This window comes from Malurus melanocephalus, unplaced genomic scaffold (assembly GCF_030028575.1).
Source record: "Malurus melanocephalus ecotype Western Australia unplaced genomic scaffold, MMel_1.1 scaffold_1003, whole genome shotgun sequence".
Taxonomy (NCBI): Eukaryota; Metazoa; Chordata; class Aves; order Passeriformes; family Maluridae; genus Malurus; species Malurus melanocephalus.
Window position 1 is genome coordinate 82,600 of NW_026624235.1, and position 21,892 is coordinate 104,491.

Here is a 21,892-nt window from a genome sequence, read left to right on the forward strand (position 1 = left end):
TGTCTTCTGGATTTTATGTCTTTCTTGGTTGGTTATTTTTAGTTATTTATGTTTATAAAACATCTGTAGTCTTAAATCATAGTACAAGTTGATTTGTCTAAGGTCATTTTGTCAGAGACAGAAAATAATAATAATAAAGAGTTTGTCTAGTTCTGAAATAACTAATGAAAATACTTGTATTTATCATTATGCTCTAATGGACTGGTTATGTTACCAGGCTCTGAATCTCTTCTGTTTTGATTTTGATGTAGATCTGATCCARTTCTTCTTTCCAGCTATTTATTCTCAAGAGGCTATTTCTGTATAAGGCTTCAAGTATTCCAGCATCTCAGCAATTGTCTGATAATGGATAATTTTGCTGCTCCTTTCCCAGCATCATCATTAACCTATATGTTGTTTACAGAGCCCTGTCAAGGCTGGTAGACAGCAACCATTCCTGGGTAATTGTAAACAAATTTGYAAATCTGTCTTGGCAGTGGGATTACTGCCAAGGATTTGTTTAGTATATTGGCCTGTAGTTGATGCTACCTTATTCATGGATAATATAATTTCTTATTCTTGCATTGTCAATCTTAAAATCGCCATTTCACAAGGATGATATTCAGGAAAACTGATTATGGGGAAAATCACATYACACAAATGAGCAGGTGTTGTGAGTGCCTGGCTTTTGGCCAGCATTCTAAACCATCTCAATTTTAGCATATGGAAGTTACTTACGTTTGTAGGTTGACTTCTTCCTAAAAGTGAAAAGCACAGTGTAAAACTGCCAGAAAATGCAATGAATTTGACTCAAAAGAAATATTAATTCTGTTAGCAATGATGCAGCAAGGCCTTACTAAAAAGCAATGACGTAATGCAGGGCTGGCCTTTCAKAGTTTGTCCTATCAATTTGTGGTGTGACAGCATCACCTAAAAATAGTGCYTGGGACTAAGAAAAAGTGGTGCTTTGATGTGAGGGTTCTTTTTTTTTTTTTCCCATGGAAAATTCGTATATGCTGGAAACAAAGCAATGTGGAATTCTCCACATTCCCAAGGAAATCACACCTACCTTTTTAGTAGAGATTTGTCAATTAGACTTTTATTTTTCACCCTTTCAAGGAGCAGGAGTTCCTGGTAAATGCTCCCACTGTGCAGATTCTCGTAATACCGTAACCTTTAGGGCATTGTTCAGGGTTTGGCCATCACATGCAAAATAGTCCAACTTCACAATTATTTTATTCTTGCAATTTTTGTCAGTTGTTGATGSTCTGGATAAATTTTTAGTTGGCATTGTTTTGGTTGTGTATTTTGGTACAAGTCATTTGAAAACTGAACCTAGAATATCTCCCTGGCCTGCTGTGGTATTTTGATGGATTATGTGCTTTATGTGGTGCATATTTCAATTCTCAGTTCAGGACATATTTGAGAGTGCTTCATAATCTTTATTGGTATTATATTAATGCATGTTTAATAGTTCAAATGAAATGACAGTTCTTGAAATAACTATTGCTGTCATTTTTTTAAAGTCCAGGAAATGTTTATTGACCCTCACACTTTTCCAGCAGAGCCTTGCTGGAGTTCTGTATAATTCTTTCTCTGCACTTTGAGGAGAGCAGGCAGTGAAGATAACTTCCCTCTCCTTTTCCTCTTGGAGACAAAAGTTTTAAGTCCCAGCTCAGGGCACTGTGCAGCCCATGTGCTTCAGCTCAATTTGAGCAGTAGCTCTGCTGTAAATGAGGGGAAAGTTCTCTGTCTATTTGATCCTCATTGCTTGTGTTATTATTGTCAACAAGTGTGCCTTTTCCTAACATCAGTGTCTGTCTATATTGGGAACAGAATGAAGTTTTTAGCCACAGCTAATGAGCTACTTGCAATTATCAGTGTTCTGGACCAGRCTCAAAGGGTTCACTCAGATGAAAGGCTCCCGTTATTATCCCGTTATTATCTAGATCTCATTTTTATCTGTTTTTTTTTTCTTTTCTTTAAACGGCTCTACCTGTTTTTAACTTCTGTTTGCTCACAGCAAAATTTTAACATTCAGCATGATTAAAAAGAATCCTCCCTATAATCTGACTATCCTGATTTCTCCCTTTAGTGTGGCGGTAGAAGGTCTGGGTTTTGATATATTAGGCAAGAAGTGCTTTAAAAATGGTATCAACATTCATGTAATGAGAAGAATAAATGAAAAAAATCCCTACGCTATGTTTTAATGTTCAGATAGATCCATTTTTGAATTTAAATTTACTTTCAAAATCTTTGCAAAGCTGTGCTTGCAGAAAAGCTGGGGCTCTGTGCTGCAGTCGCATTCCTGTCGTAGCATGTTGTCAGGCTCTGATGTGACATCAATTCTGAATGTAATAGATACATAGTTAAGCAGTTTATTTTAGGATCCAAAACTCTTCTAAGAATAGCAAGGCTCTCCTTTCAACAGGAAAGGACAAATAAACTAAAATCAAGTAATAGGGAAGGAAAAATAGGAAGAAAGCAGAGAGGAAAAAGCACAGGAGGGGAACAATAAAAGGGAAAAACCAGCAGCCTCTTGCTGGTGGGGTACAAGGCTGGGGTGAAACATTTGGGGGGACCATTGACCATTGGATGTGGATTCTTTCAGCAGACTGGAGTGTGATGGGAAGCAGATGATGGGATGTGCTGGGGGAGCTGAGCTCTTACAGTCTAGTCTACCAAAACAGACCTGTGTGGTTTTCCTCAGGAGCACTCCACAGGGTAAATTCATCAGGGAGGGGAAAAARTAGCCCTTTGAGTTTTCTAAAGTAATTTCTCAGCTTTGTCAGAACATTCATTAGCAGGTGATTTTCGTAGTGTCCCAAAAATGAGGCACTGCTCTGTTTCCCCATGGTTATGTGAGTGGGTCCCTAAACCATGGATAAGGAGACTTATTCTGGTGGTGTCATATTTACACCACGGGTCTAATAATAGGAATTTGTATGGGAAAAACTCGCCAAGTCAGCCAGTCTGTTCACTTGCCAGGCCATCCTGAGTTACTACAGCAGCGCTCCAATTAAAACTGAGGTTCTTAAATGTTGGTGTGTGCTGTATKTTGGGTGTATTTTTCTGCAGTGTTCTATGGGATTCCCACAGGACATTGAGCCAGACATCACTGTTGGGTATGAATCCAGTCTAGTGCCTAGAAACATTTAAAAATATTTTATTCAACAAAAGGTCTCTGCTAGAGTAACCTTGAGAAAGCAGATTCAATTTCACATGTTTAGTTTATCTGCCCCAGTTGCTGCTTTGTAGGTTTTCTGTCATAACTTTCATGTTACTATTCTTTCTAATTTTTTGTTTGCCTAATTTGTTTGTGTAATTTTAGTTTAGCAGCTGGCATAGGCACTAACTGTTTAGATAACTTTATATAGGGAAGTATCCAAACTAAAATGCATTCTGGTGGTGTTCCATTTATTTAGTGAACAGGACATAAATCTCCAATGTGAAGTTTTGGCATCAATTCCTGACGTTTCACAAGACACTACTGTTTAAATTGTATGTGTTTTGAATACTGGAATTCTAAATGATCTCATCATTGCTGTTAATAGATTTTTTTTAATACTAATTTCTCCTACAAATAGTTTGGTTCTGATTGTTTTGTTTTGTTTTCCTTAATAGCTTAGGTTAAAATAAAGTAATATGTTATGATTCACTTGATTCCTGAGATAACAGCAACAACCTTGTGTTCTCTGTTTTTTTAGGTGAATTATGCTAGTAACAGAGAACCTTGTGCTAATCAGTCATTTAGAARCTAATTCTTCTTTCCATTGCCTTGTGTCTGGTACAATCTGTTTGTAATCTGAGCCCAATGGTAGGGCTGTTGTCATGATTTGGAAGAGCTTGTCATTCTTGACAAGGATGCTACAAGCATCCTGTGCCTCTTAGCTTTTTGTAGGAACTCTCTACCTGTTCTTCAGCTGATGTGTTTGGGCACTGCAAGTCCATGCAGAGAGTTAGAGATTGTTATTGTTGATTCTGTGGGAATAACAAAATACAGAGGGGGCATTGAGTTCTAACATATCTGATCTGTGAGGCCTTGAAACATCCCATGCTGTGCTCTTCTCTGGTCATCTCCAGAGCTGGAAATGTGTGTTTGATCCTCTCCTTGGCTGGAGGTCAGCYTGTGGTTGCCAGCAGCCCCACTGCTTGGCCTTCAGCTTTGTGCTTGCCTAAACTGCAATCACTATTCCAAACAAGATCCATTTTGAGTCTGGTTTTCTTCAGAAATAATCTGGAYCGTTCAGCAGCTCATCTCAAGGCTTTGTTTTGTACAAAACCTCTGTATAAGACTTTGGATATTTGCTTTTTCTGTGTGACCATCCCTTGCAACCTTAGACCAGTGCAAGGATAAAGCACTGCAGGGTTGTCCCACAGTTAGGAATAAATCATACCAGGACACAAAGGGTATTGTCAAAATTCAGTTTGTGGTAAGTAACCTCATTTGACACTTAAAATACTGTCACTTTGCTATTTGAAATGTAAATGGATTAAATAGCAGACTGTTTATCAGCAAAGCATTTGAAGAGTTTATCTCGACACGATTTKGTTCATTCTGTTGCTGCATCAGTATCTACTTTGCTTAATTTTCATGTAATTCAAAAACTGCTTAACATATCAAGTATATAAATAAATCAGTAAGTCTATTCAGGGAAAGTCAAAATCGTGAAAAGGCAGAAGCACAAGCATCTTTTGGTTTCAATAAAATCAACTCCTCAGTTCACGAGAGATAGTGAATAATTGGAAAAGAGTCTGCTGAAATCACTTGTAGAATAATGTTGCTGATCATTCATTCTTTCTGAAACTTTATAGCTCTAACCAGGGTTTCTTCTTGTACCCAAATCTCTTTGAGTCTTTAATTTATATTGTTCTTTTCTGCGTCTTTTCTATTTGATGTATCCTTTTTCAGATGGGGGTGACCAAAACTGAACACAGAATTCAAAAGTGAACACACACTATGCAAGGTGAGGGAATAAAACTAGTTTTATATAAGGCATAATATTTTTTTATATGTCTTTGTTCTTTAAAAATAAATACTGATATCCTGATTATTTTTGCTCCCAATTGTAAAATATTTTTCTTCAGTAATCTGTAAGTTGTCTGGATTTTTCATTGAAAAGTTGGTTTATTTATAACGTAAAATCTTACRGGTAATTAATTAATGAATATGGTACAATAATTTTTGCTGTGGTTTCCACCATTTTTTTGCTATGCTCTACTTCCTGTTGTTGTGTTGATCTAATTGCATATTTGAAATTCCTTCTGTAGACCATCATGAATCCACCATAGAGCCAACTGATCCCAATATCCTTCATCATTCACAGGTTTTGTCATTACATGGTTCCTTCCCATTTCATCCTTCAGATTATTGCCTGTGAGATTTTTCTGGGTATTGCCACCTTGATTTTGATCCCTCTAGCCAAGAATCTTTCCTGTTCTTGCAGATCTTGAAGAAAGGTTTACATTCCTCTGTGTAAACCATGTTTGGTTATTCCTTTGAGAATATATATTCCTTTGGAATAACCTTTGGTTATTCCACAACCCATGTTTGCTTATTCCTTTGAGAAAGTATAAACTTGCTTATGCTGGTGATGGTAGCAGGGAGAAGGAGGTGTTCTCTGGTTTGACTTGAACTCTTGTAAATTGGATTAATTTCCATGAGTTCTCCATACCATGACTTTTACCAGGTCATTAATAAAAAAATATCTAAACATCCCACCCTTTTGATGGCATCCTTGCATTAGTATTTTTTATAATGGTGACATTGTGCTGTATCCAGAGCAGATAATTATTGGGCATTGGCACCACAAACAGTGGTAAATAGAGGTGGTRAAGTTTGGTTTATGTGAGGATTAGAGCATTGTCTCCATTTACCTTCAACTATGTGAATATATAGAACGTAAAATTTATGGAGAACCGTTATTAAAGTTCTTACTCGATTTGATATTCCAAAGTTGAAATAGCATGGTAAGGATCATATGCCAGTTAGGAAAGAAATTTTCTGCAAGGGTTTAYCAACATTCCTGATGTTCACTATCTCAGGAGCAGGCAGTAGCATTTTTTTAATATGGGCAATTTTTGCTCTTCATTCTTTCTTCCCCCAGTGTAAGGGTATGGAAGCAATTTTCTGTTACTATGCTACAATTTTGATAATTTTCTTTTTAAAGTTTTTGCTTGGGGTTTGTTTTTGGTTTCTTTAATCCTCTATCAAGGAACTATTTAATTTTTCTTCAAATTTGTTAGTTTTTTTCTTCATTCCGAGCTGGCTAATATGCTTCAGCTAAACTATTTTATGAAATGATCTGGTCTTTGAGCAAGTTAATGGAACAAATTGTGTGATTTCGTTCTTTGAAGCTTACAAAAAATTTTAGGAGAGTATATGTAATGTATGTAGAGGTAATAAATAGAAATGTGGCCCAAACAAACAGCTAAAGCAAATATTCATTTGTCTTTCATCTTTTTAGATATTGCAAATTGTTAAGTCTAAGCTGTACTGTTTCATGGTAATGTTTTAAATTATTATTTAATTTACACTTATAAGAAGGAAATAGATGTTTTATCTCTAAAATCTTGCTTTTAATTTGAGTAAGATTTGGTGTCCTTAAAAAAGTTTAGAAAATTCTGGTGTTCTGCTTGTTGATGTCTTGGTATGGGRTAATGTGCTTTACAAAGGTGGAGACCATGGTGGTCTCTGGTGCACTGAATATCTTGTGATCTGCAGTAAAAATCAAGCAGGACTCTGTGTGTGTGTGTGTGTGTGGTGCTGTTTTGAGAGATAGAAGTACTAAATTACACTGTTCTATGAGTAGTTTGAGTGTTGGGAGATCTGGAATTCCTGCCACTTTAATGTCCATGGTTGTACTTAGGAAAGGGAATACTTTCCTTTTGAGTTGCATATAAAAATATAYCTTGTAGGAGAAAAGAGCTGTAGAYMWTCTTAAAAATAAAAATTGAAGAATGATTGTCTCCACTTTAACACTTTTCTCCGCAGCTCTCCAGACAGATTTTAACAGGAGGTTTAAAAGAAGGAGAAACAGAATAAGGTGCTGTTGAGCATGACATTAACAAACTTTCTTTTAAAAAAAAATTTGAGCTGGTTAAGACCAAACATAATCAGAGTCATTTACAGTTCTCCTGCAGYTTTGTTTGCTGAGAGGAAAGGACTAACAAGAAACATGGTAGGAGACATTGGCCCCGAAAGAGCAGCAGCTCTTCATCTTCCTCACTTCAAGCTAGCATGAAAATAGTTTTTGTTTGCTTTATTGTAGTATGGCACAGGTAACTCTGCTCAGGAGCACATTTATTTCCTTTTCCTTTCTGSATTGTAGATCTGGTGCTGGCGAGTGAGAAGCACTTGGCCTCTCCTGAAATACCTCCCTTTAAGACTTACTTATTACTGCTTTTCTTTGGGAAAAATTAACATATTACTGTATTTTGAAGCATGACAAGCATTCTCTCTCTCTTTTTTTTTTTTTTTTGGCACTGTATCTACCCTCTTCCTTCTTTTCTTTGCAATCTCCAAAGAGACGCGCGACAGACCGACGGACTGCGGCTATTTTTACACGGCGCACATATTAACCATTGAGTAAACCTAAGAGGTTTTACAGAGCTTATTTTAGCAGGAGCATTTGTTAAAGCCCCTATATCCATAGGCTGTGTGTGTATATTCATTAACTATTCAGGGCTGTAACAYAATACAACAAAAGGAAGTGTATTTTAACAGAGATCTGTAACAACCATAGGCAGACTGGCATTCATCCAGCGGGGAAAGGCAGACGTTTCTTGCTGCTATTTTTRTCTTGTGGCATCCAGAGATATTGAATTGATTTCTTGGATAACAAAACTAGCTAAGACTTACTGCAGTGTCACGATCCTGAGTTACAAAAATACATACGTTTGGTGCTCAGAAGTTTGTTGTAATCAAATCTTTGGAGGCAGTGGAAAACTGAGCCTCTCCAGTTTCACTGCCCGCATGACAAGATTTAGCCTTCATATAATCACATCCAGAACAGTTTGTGGCAAGGATGGGGAGAACTGGAGTGCTAGCATGAATGGAAAGTACATAATTATTTAACAGAATATCTTGTCCTGTAGATTTTCTTATCCGTGGAAAGTGTTGGATTTTTCCAAATGGCTTTGCTGGTTGGAGATGGGGCAGAGCACTGAGATCTTTTCCATGGTGGTGAAAATGTGTTCTTGGAGCTTGGAGTGTGTCTGTGTACAGTTTCTACCAATCACCCCTTGTGAAAAGGGATGGAGAGGCTTCAGCTCTTGGTCTGCTGTACAGCAGCAAAATACTCAGTGTAGCATAGAAATAGGAATTTGTTCCCAATCCAGAATATTTTGATAAAGGTAAATGTCAGAGAGAATGAGATACATAGATATTTACTATGATCGGAGTCTGTTTTGTGTGTGGARTGTCAATAAGATTGAATCTGAAGCATGAGATTTGTGAGCTTTTACACGGGTGAGAAATCACMTATTTCCTGGTCAGTTGAATGTTCCAGTTCTGCTCAGATGCAATGGCAATTTCCCTCTTAGTTTAACCACATTCCGACGGTTCTGTGCTAAGCTAACAACAGATTTTCWGCTTTAAAAGTAGATCCYTTYATAGTGTGATGCTTTCAGTAATACTTTACATCTCTAGTCATTTTTCTGTGTTACAATGCAGATATAAATTAATTCTTTTTTCTTTTGTTAATAGCTTGAATGATAAAAGAACAAATACAATGAAAATGGATATTTATGAAATACTTGAATTCGATTCCACGTGAACAGAAATGTTAAAAGCCCCTTTAGCAGCTGTGTCAATACCAATTTTTCTGGTTCTTGAGTGCAGACATAAATTCAGACCATGYTGGTTAAATAATTCACATTTGTTTTAGGTGAAAAATAGCACCTGCTCTGTTTAGCAAGTACAGTGTTTTCATTTAAGTGATTTGAAAATTGATTACATTGAACTGATTTGAGTACATTAAGGGATTTGCAGTTATGTAATTAAATTGATATTTTAAATAGCTTTAACTGTACTGTACAGTAGAGGGGTGTGCAAGTGGATTTTCAGATGAAACTTCTGGTTGTGGTTTGGGGGTTTTTTTTAAATAAAAGTCTGTTGTGTTTAGAATATGGTTATAGATAGAATGACATTGAGTGGACAAATAATTTGAGACATACTGGAAGAAATAATTTGAGACTTACTGGAGGAAAGGCAAATGTTCTGAATCAGGGACATTCTATTTTTGAGGCATAAAAACATTTTGCATTGTTTCCTAGCAAACTAGTATTTGTAGGAATAACCATCTTGGAGCTGCACAATATTACCACAGGTTAACTAGATAAAGAAAAACGCAATTTCTGATGCTATGATTTTATGGAAATAATTGTATATTAAAAAAACCCCAACTTTTGGTTTTGAATTTTTTTTGTTTGTCATGTTGGATTATTGAATTGCCTTTCTTCCCCAAGGAATAAAATTCAGTAACCATGTTTAATTTGCAGAGCACCAGAGATCATACTGGGATTGCCGTTTTGTGAAGCCATAGACATGTGGTCGTTAGGGTGTGTGATTGCAGAGCTGTTTCTTGGATGGCCACTGTACCCAGGAGCACTGGAATATGACCAGGTAGTAGAATAAATTTCACAAGCATATGCACTTTCTGCAACTTAAGAATTTCAGATCATTACATCCAGAGTTTTAAATGCTAATAATATCCCCTATCATGTAGCATTTCTTCAAGTCTGTTCAATGCTTTTAATTTAGTCTTATTGATTGTTCTAGAAACATAAATCCTCTTTAGAACCAGACTGCATATTGTGCTGCTTTTTTTTGAGTTAAATGTCCATTTGTCCTCCTCCCTCCATCTTACAAAATAGATGTTGGTATTGAAGCTGCTTTTTTTCTGATGGAAACCAAAGTTTGCAGCTACCATCATTGCATTATAATCTCTCTTTCATTTGCCATGAACAGGGTGGACTCTGGAATGTCTATTCAGATGTCAGGATTAATTGTGTTCTCAATACTTTCTGATGCTTTCTGGAAACCCAACAAAGCTCAAAGATTTGAGAGCCTGTACTTCATGAGGAACGAGAATGAACTGTCACAATAATACTGTAGATATGCAGTGGTAAAGTTTGGAGCTGTCGGAGCTCAACCTTTGCTTTGTTGGAGTTTTAATCTCCTGACACCATCAGTATTACTGAGCAAATTTAATAAAACCCATGTTGGTTCTAATGAAAGATGCAGAATGTTTTCTGTTTTAAACACTTAGAAAATAATGTGGCGTTTGGAAGGAATATAATCAGCATCCTTACTATTCCCACTTGATTTTGAACTTCTGGAAACCCCAGAAGGAGCAGCAGTGGCTTCTTGCTAAGTTCTACATCTTGGATTCAACACTGAGTTCAGGGGCAGTTCCTCCAGAATGTTGTTTAGGTTATTCAAGTCCTGTTCATGGAGTAGGCTTTTGGCTTCCTGCACTTACAGATCAGACCTACTTTTCTAAAAAATTATTTGTTAAGACTTTTTTTTCAGGGGATATATTAATTTTGTGTTGATGTTGGTAAAGTTTTGTGTTTCAGTTTCCTTCATTTACACAAAATGCAGCGTTTCATGTGTGGAAAATGAGCTGTGAGTGGAACATGGGTTGATGCTTTGATGCATTTAGAAGACCTTGYTGCTGTTAAAATGGAAAATAAAGGAGGAAACATCTAACAGCCCATATATAATTCACTGTTCTTTTTTTGGGGTAAAGTGAAGTTTTTTTGGAAAGCATCTACAATTCTGTTTCAAAAATTTCCAAGAATTTGGCAAATTTATTTACTTCTTGCATATAATTCAAGTCTGCTGGAAGCCTCAGTTAAACTCACCCAACAACTTGCCTGATTTTCATGTTTTTTTCATGTACAACAGTGGCCCTTGAAAGGGAGCTCTTAGTTCTTGTATTCATGTGTGGTTAGAAGCAGTAACAGCTGTACTTCTCAGTGGAAAATAGCCCTGTCTTCTGAGCTTTAATACTCATTAAAAACAGGCACAGGTGCTTAACTGCACAATTCCTGAATTAATGCACTGTCTTTTCCCCTCTGCTTTTTTAGTCRGTTTGTTTTCTAAGGATGTTATAAATGATGTAGAAGTATTTCTGGTCAGAGTGGAATTCTCATTGTTCCCTTAGGTAGGGCGTTATGGAGGATATTAAATACCAACAGTTGGCAGCATTGTGTTTAGTTCCTCCCCTCTTGGGTCTGTCACTTATTTTTCCAGMAGAAACCTCACATGTACCTGTCCTCTCTGCTACCCATTAGTTTTTATCCTCTCAGCTGCTCCTAGCTCTCAGGTCCTCTCTCTTTCACTGACTTCATTTTCTTATCTCTCAGTTTCTAGTTTGGTGTATTTGACCGCTCTCTTCTATGATTTTCCCCTTTCTTCTCTTCTTCCCTGGCTGCTCCTCCTTTTCCAGGGGCTGGCTCACCCCAGCARTCCYYCTGTCTTTAGGGATCCAACCTGCAACAAGCTTAGTTTTCAGTTATTGCCAATTATTGGTCCAATTCCAAGGTGGTTTTTAATTTTTAAAGCAACACTGCCTCTGGGATAACTCCCCCCTTGTACAGTGAGCTAACATTGCATGCACAGTAGCTAAAACACATCATGTTTTAACAGATTTCTGTTGAAGCCTTGAAACTTTAATTATTCTAGGTAATACATCGATCATCAACTATGAYAGGGTAGTGCAAAATGCTTAGTAAGTCATCTTTTAAAATAAAAACATTTGGATCATTTCAGTCAGAGTTTCTTTCAGGCATAAACCTTGTCCCTTCCCATCACACTCAGCAGCAGATTTTCTTGGACAAAACACTATCTTTTGCTGCCTAGAAGTTGAACAGCCACTCCCTCTCCACATGCAATGTTTCCTTGAAATGCAGGTGTTAGGTRTGTAAAAGACTGATACACTGGAAACAGCAAATGGGAAAGATTTTTATCAAGTTACATCATGAGAACGGGCAAAGAAAAAAAAACAAACCACCATCGAGTAGTGGTTTAAGCGAAGGAAGAAGTCCTACTGATTTTTCTGCTTAGAATTAAAAAAATACATTTAGGATTTGACCCAACCTAAAAAGCTTTCTTATATAGGTCACTGGAGAGGTTTGTTTATGTATGGCTTTCTCTGAGAGATGGAGAGAGCCAAGTGTTCAGTGTTAGGTTTCTCCCCTATTTAAGATATAATTGTCAAACTGGAATGCTCTGAACGTGGTTCATTTTGTCATTTTTTTAAATGAAATTACAAGTTTTTAACCGAGGTTTTGAAAACAAGAGGTAAATTATTTACCCTGTTCTGTTTTTTTTTCCTCAGATTCGTTACATTTCACAGACTCAAGGTTTGCCGGGAGAGCAATTGTTAAGCATGGGAACGAAAACTGCGAGATTTTTCTGTAGAGAAACRGATGCACCATATTCTAGTTGGAGATTAAAGGTAAAGAGTAGAATGTAGTAGAAAATAGCATTTTATTTTGTGAGCAGAGAAACCAGAGAGGCCAAGGTTTGCTACAATTATCCCCCTGGTGCATCTCCTGTGGTTTTTACCAGCTCCTGCTCTGTATCCCTTCCATTTTTTCTGTTCCCCAAGGTGCCAAGCTATGCTGTGGCAGGTGGGGAATTCAAATTAAGCCTTGTATCTCCAGAGGGTACTCAATGAGTGGGTTTGTTTTGTTTGGTTTTGTTTTCTTTCGTGCTCGATTACTGCTTTGTCTCTGAGGCCCAAGTTTGTCCAGAATTGGCTTCAGGATCAGGAGTTCCTAGGAGAAAAACGAGATTGAGAAATAACATGGTTGTGTACATCTCATTTCTTTTAGATCTCCTGCTAAAACAGTCTTTGTTGGCTGAAAGCTGCAATACAGGGAGTGTGGACAAAGTTAAAACAAGATGTGCTTTTATGTTCTGCACACCTTGCTGCTCTCTGAGCAGCATTATCGCACTCTGGCCATAGGCAGAGCTTTTGCTTCCTATGTGAATAATTTACTTTTTTTTTTTAAATTATATTGTTTTGTGGGCCAAGTTCCCTGAGCTTTCAGAGGGCTCAGGAAGCAGCTCCAGTTGCCACGAGATTTCTGCAGAACCAAACAGCTGCCCAGCTCCCAGCACAACCCAGCACAAGTTGTGTAAGTCCCCCTGGCAAGTTGGTAAATCCCYGGCAGGCTGGGGTTATGTAAGATTTCTCCAATTACACCAGCCTGCTTAATCCCATCCTCTGCTTTCTCAAGCATTTGGGCTTCAGGTGACACTTTGCATCTGGCTTTCCATGTCTGGAGAGCCTGAGCCAGTTCTTGGTGCAAACAGCCCTCACCAGTTTCAAGAGCAATTTGTTACCTTGCACAAGTTCATTAGGAGTTTTGTTATGGACCATTGGTCATTACTTGCAGTTTTAGTCAAATTGAATTTTAGAAATTTTTCTGTAATCTGTGTGTTACAGATTTTTTTGCCTGAAGTCCCACCTTACCTCTTGCATCACCAGCCTATTGTCGTTTGGAAGGAGAAAAATTGTAACAAAAGACTATACCAGCTCAAAAATAATTAATTCTCTCTGTTTCATACTTAAATATTTAAAATATTTACCCCAGCTGTTGTGTATGTGGAGGAGTAAAAGTATAAAAATAAGAGAAAACAAGTGGACACTGCCTGGTTTTTGGTTTATTTCTTTTACAGTGATATGATGTTGCTGCTCTTTGGGGTTTAAAGTCTGAGTTTGAGAAAATTGGAAAAATATAATAATGCAAAGCTGTGATATATAAAAAATATGAGCCCATGAGGGAGTTTCATTAAACAGCTCTTTGCTTGGCTTTCAGCACTTCCTGCATGATTCACAAATTATCTGTTATAATCCAGTACTGTGATTTGTCAGAGGTAAAATATGGTAGCTTTTCTCTTTTGATTTAGAGAATGAACAAAGCCAGCAAACCAGCATACAAATATACCACTGAAATACTAATTATTTGGGAAAAAACCATAGTGGTTTTTAGGTCAATAAATACATAAAGTTACTTTGTAGTTATAAGTGACCTTTACTGMCAGATTCTAAACTCAGCTTTCCTTTTCTTTCTTGAGACATTGGAAGAACACGAGGCAGAAACAGGTATGAAGTCTAAAGAGGCCAGAAAGTATATTTTCAACAGTTTGGATGATATAGTGCATGTGAGTATTAAAATCTCCTTCCATTGCAAAATGAATGTGTGGGAATGAATGGTGATTTAAAAATGTTTTACTGGTTTTGAAGGAAATGCCTTTTAGGATATTGTTTATTATATCTCAGTCATATTCATTCTTCTCTGCTGCTCTGAAGAAAATGATCACTGCATCAGCCCTTCAAGCTTTTGAAAAAGATCTTCCTTTTCCATTGCTTGTGTTAAATAGTGGTACTTCTCCTTGTGATGGGGGATTCCTTAATTTTATGTAAAATGTTTATTTTCTCTTCTGCTTTATTTGCCACTGTGGCAAAGAATAAACATAGAATGCATATGGAACCTGCTCTGTTAGCTGTGTGATTCCCAGTATAATTCTGTTATCTTGACAATGTTATTCTCAGTATAGTTTCTAATTTTTTAAAAAAACGTAACTGTTTCCTCACTTTTCTTCAGCTTTATACCCTTCTAGTCAATGAGAAAAGACCTTTTTTGTTGGCTTTCATATCCTGAAAAAAGTAATCAAATCTTGTTGCAAGGTTGGCATTAATACATGTTTGAATTTTTTAATTTTTGAAGATTAACTCTGTAGTTTGTATTAGACCATATAAAGATCCTTATTCCAAATCTTACTTAAATTCCAAGTCTCAGACGGGAATAAAGCCTTCAGCAGTTTTTAACTGGAGTGTGTGTGTGCCTGAAAAAAGTCACTAATTCCAGGCCAACTGTTTTGAGATGAGACAAATTCATCATACTCCATGTGATAAAATGCTGAATATTAGTAGTTTATAGCAGAAAGCAATACCAGAAAGAGTTAAACTAACATKTATATCTTCTATCTGACTGTTTTATTCAATGCCAGGTGAACATGGTGATGGATTTGGAAGGAAGTGACCTTTTGGCAGAGAAGGCAGATAGGAGGGAATTTGTCAGTCTGTTGAAGAAAATGTTGCTTATCGATGCTGATTTAAGAATCACTCCAGCTGAGACCCTGAACCATTCTTTTGTTACCATGAAGCACCTCCTCGATTTTCCTCATAGCAACCAGTAWGTAACATAAAAAGCTCTGTTGTTGCAATTCATTTGTATGATGGTGTTGTTTCTTCTGCTATCACAGAGAAAAAAAATCTTTCAGCATTTTTTGCTGTGTCTTAGAGAATTCTTTCAAGTATTAGATACATCTAGTGGGTCAAGGAAACTGGTTGAATAACTGTTTTTCTCTGAAAGTAACAGAGCAATAGATTTCTAAGTTATTTTTATGCATGATTGTTAAAATTCCAGCACTGCAGAAACTTGGGYTTGATTTTTGGATGTATGGGGAACCCCAGTTCCTATCAGTCATTGAGGGCTAGGGTGGGCACCTCTTTTTGAGGTTAACATTTTGGATACTTCCTTTCATGTAGTGATTAATGTGGAATAAATTGATATTTCCTTTCATGTAGTGATTAATGTGGAATAAATTGAAAGTTTTCTCGCAGTTCTGGAGCTGTGTATTCCACTGTGGATTTCCTGAAGTGCAAGGGTTCCACTAAAACAGCAAGCTTTCCATCCATTTAGTTTCTAATCCTTTCTGTTTGTACACAGCTGTTAGAAAATGGTGTTAGATGGAAGAAGAAGGAAATAGCAGTATTTTTCTTTAATTAAAAATATGCATTATAGAAGAMTCGACGTGGCCATAGTAACAGCAGTGTTTCTGTTTTTCCACCTGTTTATCCCATTCTGTGAAACTGGGAAATGTGGGCTTTGAACTCATTTTTTTTACCCTTATTTTGGGGAATTGTGTTTTACATTTAACAACATGAAATGGTGATTAAAGCAACTTAYTTTCTGTTTTTGATAGAGTGAAGTCCTGCTTTCATATCATGGATATTTGCAAATGCAGATCAAACCTGTATGACTTAAGCAATCGCAATAAAACATCACTGATGAGATCAGTTGCCTCAGGCAGTGCTGCCAACCTGACTGCAAACTTCACCAAAATTGGTCCAGTAAGAAGTCAGGTAAAACCAATGATTTATGGTTTTTTTGGTTCTGTTTTGTTGGGTTTTTTTTAAACTGCAAATTCAGTTAATGCATTTTTTTCTAATTAATTTAATGATTGAAAAAATTACATCTGTTAAGCAGCAAAATCTTCTGTCTTTGACTCTCATTATTTCCTAATGTTTTCTTAAATAATTTTCAAATTAAGTTACAAGCTGGGATTGCCAGTGCTGTATTCTGGTGCCCTCCAGTGGTAAAAGATAATGGCTTCCTGTGAAATGGATTTGAAATATTAATTTTTGTAAGTTGTTACTGTATAAAGTGATGGGACAAGTGTGGGAGAGATGTAAATTCACAGTTATAATAACATTACCTGTGCTGAATCTGTTCCCATAGGCATTGACAGCATCTGCCCACTCAGTTTTGCACCAAGGGATACCACTGCAGGCAGGAACTGCTCAGTTTGGTTGCAGTGATGTTTTCCAGCAAGCATTGATTATATGTCCTCCAGCTATTCAAGGTATATTTATCTGTAATTGTCACAGTTCCTAAAAGATGAGTGCTGCTGCCTGGCAGTTAGCAATATTTGAGTTTTCCATTATATCCACTTGAGGTTTATATTTAAAACAACTTAATTATGTCATTAAAACAAATTGGTGTGTGAGTCAGAGGCAGATACATAGCACCTTTCTGAGAGAAACAGCAAATCAGCATCTGCAGAAAATGATTTAAGCAATCCAGAGCTATCTTTATATATCACACATACACATATAAATTTAAATCTTGGATAAAATAGAGGAACGAAGTGTGGAAGGTGAAGCAAGAAAGGAGGGTGTTCTGAAATGAAATTTTAGAGGAAACAGGAAAGATGAAGGGAATATTAGGGTCTTATCAYAGTAACAATCATTTATGGAAATAGGAAGGTAGTTTGTATTGTTTGCTTATTCACTTAGCTTGATTATTGTATACATCCTTTACACAGTGACATACTCCATAATTAAAAAACCCTATTGCTTTCATTATTCCCAGATGAATAAAGTGATTTGTAGAAAAGGAAACAGTGCAGGCAGACACTTTATCTGTGATCTGTATACTGTATTCTTAATATGATGATAACTTTCCAAATTTAAATTCTGCTACAGCTGAAATGAAGGGTGTATATTGTTTTCATCACATAGGTGACGAGTTGCTGGCACAGATGAAAAAGGGATATTAATGGTATCTGGCAGTGCTTCAAAGTTTCCCAGCTTGGCTGCTCTGTGCAATATCTGAAGTGCTAAAACTCTCTGCTTCTGTCAGAGCTAAGATGTTGCTCTTCTAGATGGCTGTGGGGAAAAAAAAATCAGTCAGCTGCATTTCAAAATGGAAAGCTTTGAAGTGTGTGGTTATAACTTAGTATTGTGTTATGGCATGAGAGAATTACATCAGATGAACGTGTTCTTTCATCCTGTACTGATAAAGATTAAAAAAAAACCCTCAGCCAAAACACTTCTAAACTTTAGTGTAGTAATTCTTTAGTAGTTAACTGTGAGCACAACACCCATTGCTAAATCTTTGGCTAAAGCACAAGGCATGAAGTGCAGTTACAAAATGAGATCAGGGATCTTTTCCTAACCAGTATTTKCTTCTTGCATTGATRTTCTGTTGCARTGACTGTTCAGAAAAATTCCTCTTYCATTACAGTTTGACATTATTAAGTAAAAACTTGTTATTAGTAAACATTGCAGCATTGCTATACGTGTGTTAGTTGGCAATAGTGAAATCTTTAACAGGGCAGGAGATGCATCTTTTTTGTAACATGGTCTTATGTTAATATATTAACARTGCTATAGTTTGCATTATTTTGATGAAGGGGGAATAGGATTGGATGGTAGATGGTAGCAAAAAGGGGCATTGTACAAGTGGCATTGCCAGCTATAAAAGCTGAGAGGAATGGGTTTCAGTCTGCTGGAAATACAGAGCATGAGATGTGCAGGAGTCCGTTCTGAGAAGCTTTGAAATTCAGTTCTGCTTATTTTTGTCTGCTTCCTTTCAAATTCTTTTAATGTCATTTGTGATAAAGAGTAAATGCTTAGCTCTGCAGAACTTCTGCCAAAGTYGTTCCTCTTTCTAGTACTCTGTTTCCAACTGGTAGCTATTGGCAGTTCTTTCTGGAAATTACTGCTCAAATATTTGTGCAGATAAGTTATGCTACAAAAATCTTTTAGGTGTTAATTTGGCTTGAAAGTCTAAATTGTGGGATTAGATCATAAACACATACAGAAAACTTGTGAAATGCTTTAAAATTGTCCTCTATGTTTATGTGTGCTCAGAAAATACAAGAGCATTTTCAGCAAGACTGCTGTTTGCCTAATGCTTGGCATATGTTTTTTTCCTTGATAGGAATTCCTACAAACCACAGCAAACCCACCAGTTTCTCCCTGAGGGTGGACAATGCAGTTCCACTGGTGACCCAAGCCCATGCAATTCAGCCACTACAGATTCGAGCAGGAATCCTTTCTCAGGTTGGCTTACTTGAAAGCACAAGTATTTAGTTACTTATTTATTTASTTAGTAAAGGTTTTAAATGTAGAGCTGTGTTGCAGTTGCTGAGTGTGATAGAGGAAATGGAATAAATTGGAATTGCTGGTGTCATGAATTCTTGTGTGTTCCCAACAGACGTGGTCCAACCAGACACAGCAGATCCTGGTTCCTGCCTGGCAGCAGGTCACACCAGTGGCAGCTCCAGCCACTTCTCTGCCCTCTGATCCTGTGGCTGGTCCACAAAGGCTTGGAGAGGCTTGGGGGTGAGTCCTGYTCCTCTTTTGTGCAGCACCTTTAACAATGGAAATGTCACCTGCATTATAACCCTGCCTTCCCTTTCCTACAGGAAGATGATCACCCAGGGCACCCACTACAGCCCAGTGATACCACAGCCTCTTCTSACACACCAGATAACCTTGTCTGCCCCTCAGCCCATCAGTGTGGGCATTGCACACGTGCTCTGGCCTCAGCCTGCAGCTACCAAGAGGAACAAACTGTGCCACAACAGGTCAGTAGATAATTTCTAACATTCARTGACAGTACCTGCCATTGCTGTTCTCAGGGGAATAACCTGCATCTTTGTTGGACACAATTGCTCTTAGTCTTTTGGGAAAATATGTCCTTTCTGCCTTAAGTTTTCAATGTTATTTTGGTAGCAGAGTAGATGGAAAAATACTTGCAATACTAAGACATTTTAATTCTTTTTTATTAGTATGTGCCTATCATGATGGAAGGTTGTTTTACAGGCTTTGGGAGGGTTTAAGAATATACTGAAGTAGTCCTAATGAGATATATCACGTAAACTTAGGAATATCAGGTTTAGACAACTCAAAATGAAGAGAGACTGTATAACAGGGTTGCAGTGTGCCTTGCAGTTGTTTTTCACTGGTAGCTAAAAATACTTCAGCTGCTTGCTGAAGAAAATATGTCCCACTGCCATGGAAAGTACTGGCAAAGGGTGGGGTGCTCCATAAAAGGGGAAAGCATGGGTTATGGGGGGCAGTGTCAGCAGTCCTATATTAAGCAAGGAGTTCATCTGGAGGCTACCAGCTTTTGTATTAAAGGAGAATCTTTGCAGGAAGTCTGGCTGGATTTTGTTTGCTTGGTTTTCACCCAAAAGGGATTTAAATTTCTTTTTGCCTTTATAAGAAAGTGGAATTTTCAGTATACTGTATTCAGTGTCGTTGTCTTAGATATTACATACTTTGTATTTTTCTTGTTAATGTCTAAAGCCCTCCATGCCAAGTATTTCTGCCTGTGTTGTGTGTTTTTCTTTGGAAAGTTGGTGRTTAAGTTGGTGGTTTCAACAAAACTTTGGTTTTATTGAAAACAGTCCAGTTTCCAGCTCTCTTGGCAGATATTCACCATACACCAAACGATGTGTTTCCTCCACAGGAGCAACATCTTACAAAACACCAACATCCAAAATTCAGCCTTYGTCTCTCCAAAGATCCTCAACCTGAAGGCTGTCAAGAGAATCAGCTGTATAGAAGCSCAGGACAATGTGACCTCGGAAGGGCTGGAGCGTGGCTGTTGTCAGGCGTCGCTCAGGCTGGCCCCTGTCCCCTCTGTCCCCAATTCCCCACGCCAGGAGCTGTTCCTGGGCTCCCCCAGCCCTGCCCTCAGTGTCATCACCATCAGCAGTGACACCGATGAGGACCACGCGGCGCCCACGCACTCGCTGAGGGAGTGAGAAGCTGCCTTGATTTTATTTTTTTCATTTTTACTTAGATGATGCCTTATCAATCAGGCTGATCTGAAAGAGAGSCCAGACAAAKTTAAGAGAATGAGAATACACAACTTTAATCCAGGCCTAACAGGCCTATTGGTACATYAGGGCAGACAAAGCCTCCTCYTGAGGCTGCACCCAAAAATGGACACTGAGATCTTCACCTTATTAACAAATTGGGTGTTAATTCTCCAATGATCTTTACAGGTGATGATGTCACCCACCCCCAACTCGCTGTTGTTTCCATATTTTGGGGCTCTGAGGTGTCCTTGGATTCAGCTCAGAGAGGAATTGTTTTGTCTAAAGATGAGAGAATGGGAGTTTTTAGTGCTGTACTAGAGAAGTACAAGAATACAGACACATGAAAATACAGAAATGAAAATTCCGAAGGCATCAAGATACAGCTGTCCTAGCACRGCTATTGCAGCTAAAGAAGCTKARTTAAAAAAGGACAAACCAWGAACTTCTAATCAAATTTCAGGGGGAAGTTAATTCTGTAGAACTCTTAACTCTGTAGCACTCTATTATTTGAAAGGGAWCAGCACTATTAAAAGTCTGCCTCATCAATCCATGTTGCACCTTTCCAGAACCACAGTACTTTGAGGTTTTTCTCGTAATAATTTATTTGTTGAAGATCAATCTCAAATATTTATTTGTTGAAGGTCAATCTTGCTATGTATGCTCAATGTTACCATTCTAGCAGTAGCATCCACTGACACTGTTACATACCTATGGGTAGAAAATACTTGTGTATTTTGGGTAGAAATTACTTGTGTGACAGTGTGGAAAGGTGAACCTTTGGGTGTAAAAGCAGATGCTGGGTATGGTCCCCCAGTGGAATTTTCTTTTACTGAGCCATCACAGAAGCATGMAAGGCTTAAAAATTTAATGTTTGCTTGACTTCATCCTTTCTTGTAATGATTCAGAACTGGAGGAGCTTGTGTTTTAAATCTAAGCTTTGTTAAAGSTTTCAAGAAATGCTTGTTTAAAAGGACCCTGAAAAGGTTTAAAATCTGTTTTGGATGTAAAAGAAGCGAGGAATTGAATATTAATTTACGTGTAAGGGGTCTTTTCTGATATTGGACTTTTTTTTAATTCTGTGTTTTTGTGTGCAGGTGTAAAGGGAGCCTGGAGTGTGAAGCATGCCAGAACACCCTGAACATGGARCGTGTGTGCTCCCTGAGCAGCCCTGACAGCACACTCAGCACCAGCTCCTCAGAGCACTCCAGTCCCTCTCCCTGCAAGAGATCCAACAGGTAAAAACYCCTTTCAGTAAAAAGAAACATCCTRATATACAGCAGACTCCGTTTATACTAAAAAATGCACAGGTTTTGTTACGTTGCCAGCTGGTGAGGGTAAATRAGCTATTAAAAAATTAATTTGCTGGCCCTCATTTGCACAGCATAGACTGCTCTGTTATCCTTCCTAACAGATCTGTCTTGCCACACTGGAAGCTTTCAGAATACTGAATGAGTGGTGTTTACACAGCAAATAGAAACGTGTTGTGTGCAA

The 21,892-nt window shown here is 37.7% G+C and overlaps 1 protein-coding gene across 2 annotated transcripts in view; it reads left to right on the plus strand.

Moving 5' to 3' along the window:
• The window catches only part of HIPK3 (homeodomain interacting protein kinase 3), a 55,875-nt gene that overhangs the window by 27,078 nt on the left and 6,905 nt on the right, over positions 1-21,892 (plus strand). For both annotated transcript variants that reach the window (XM_057386599.1, XM_057386601.1), the window contains exons 3-13: positions 9,481-9,604; positions 12,327-12,446; positions 14,075-14,161; positions 15,011-15,195; positions 15,989-16,148; positions 16,525-16,648; positions 18,511-18,632; positions 18,787-18,914; positions 18,998-19,159; positions 20,047-20,340; positions 21,496-21,636. In XM_057386599.1, coding sequence (XP_057242582.1) covers positions 9,481-9,604; positions 12,327-12,446; positions 14,075-14,161; positions 15,011-15,195; positions 15,989-16,148; positions 16,525-16,648; positions 18,511-18,632; positions 18,787-18,914; positions 18,998-19,159; positions 20,047-20,340; positions 21,496-21,636 — 1,647 coding nt within the window. The remainder of the gene's footprint in view (positions 1-9,480; positions 9,605-12,326; positions 12,447-14,074; positions 14,162-15,010; positions 15,196-15,988; positions 16,149-16,524; positions 16,649-18,510; positions 18,633-18,786; positions 18,915-18,997; positions 19,160-20,046; positions 20,341-21,495; positions 21,637-21,892) is intronic.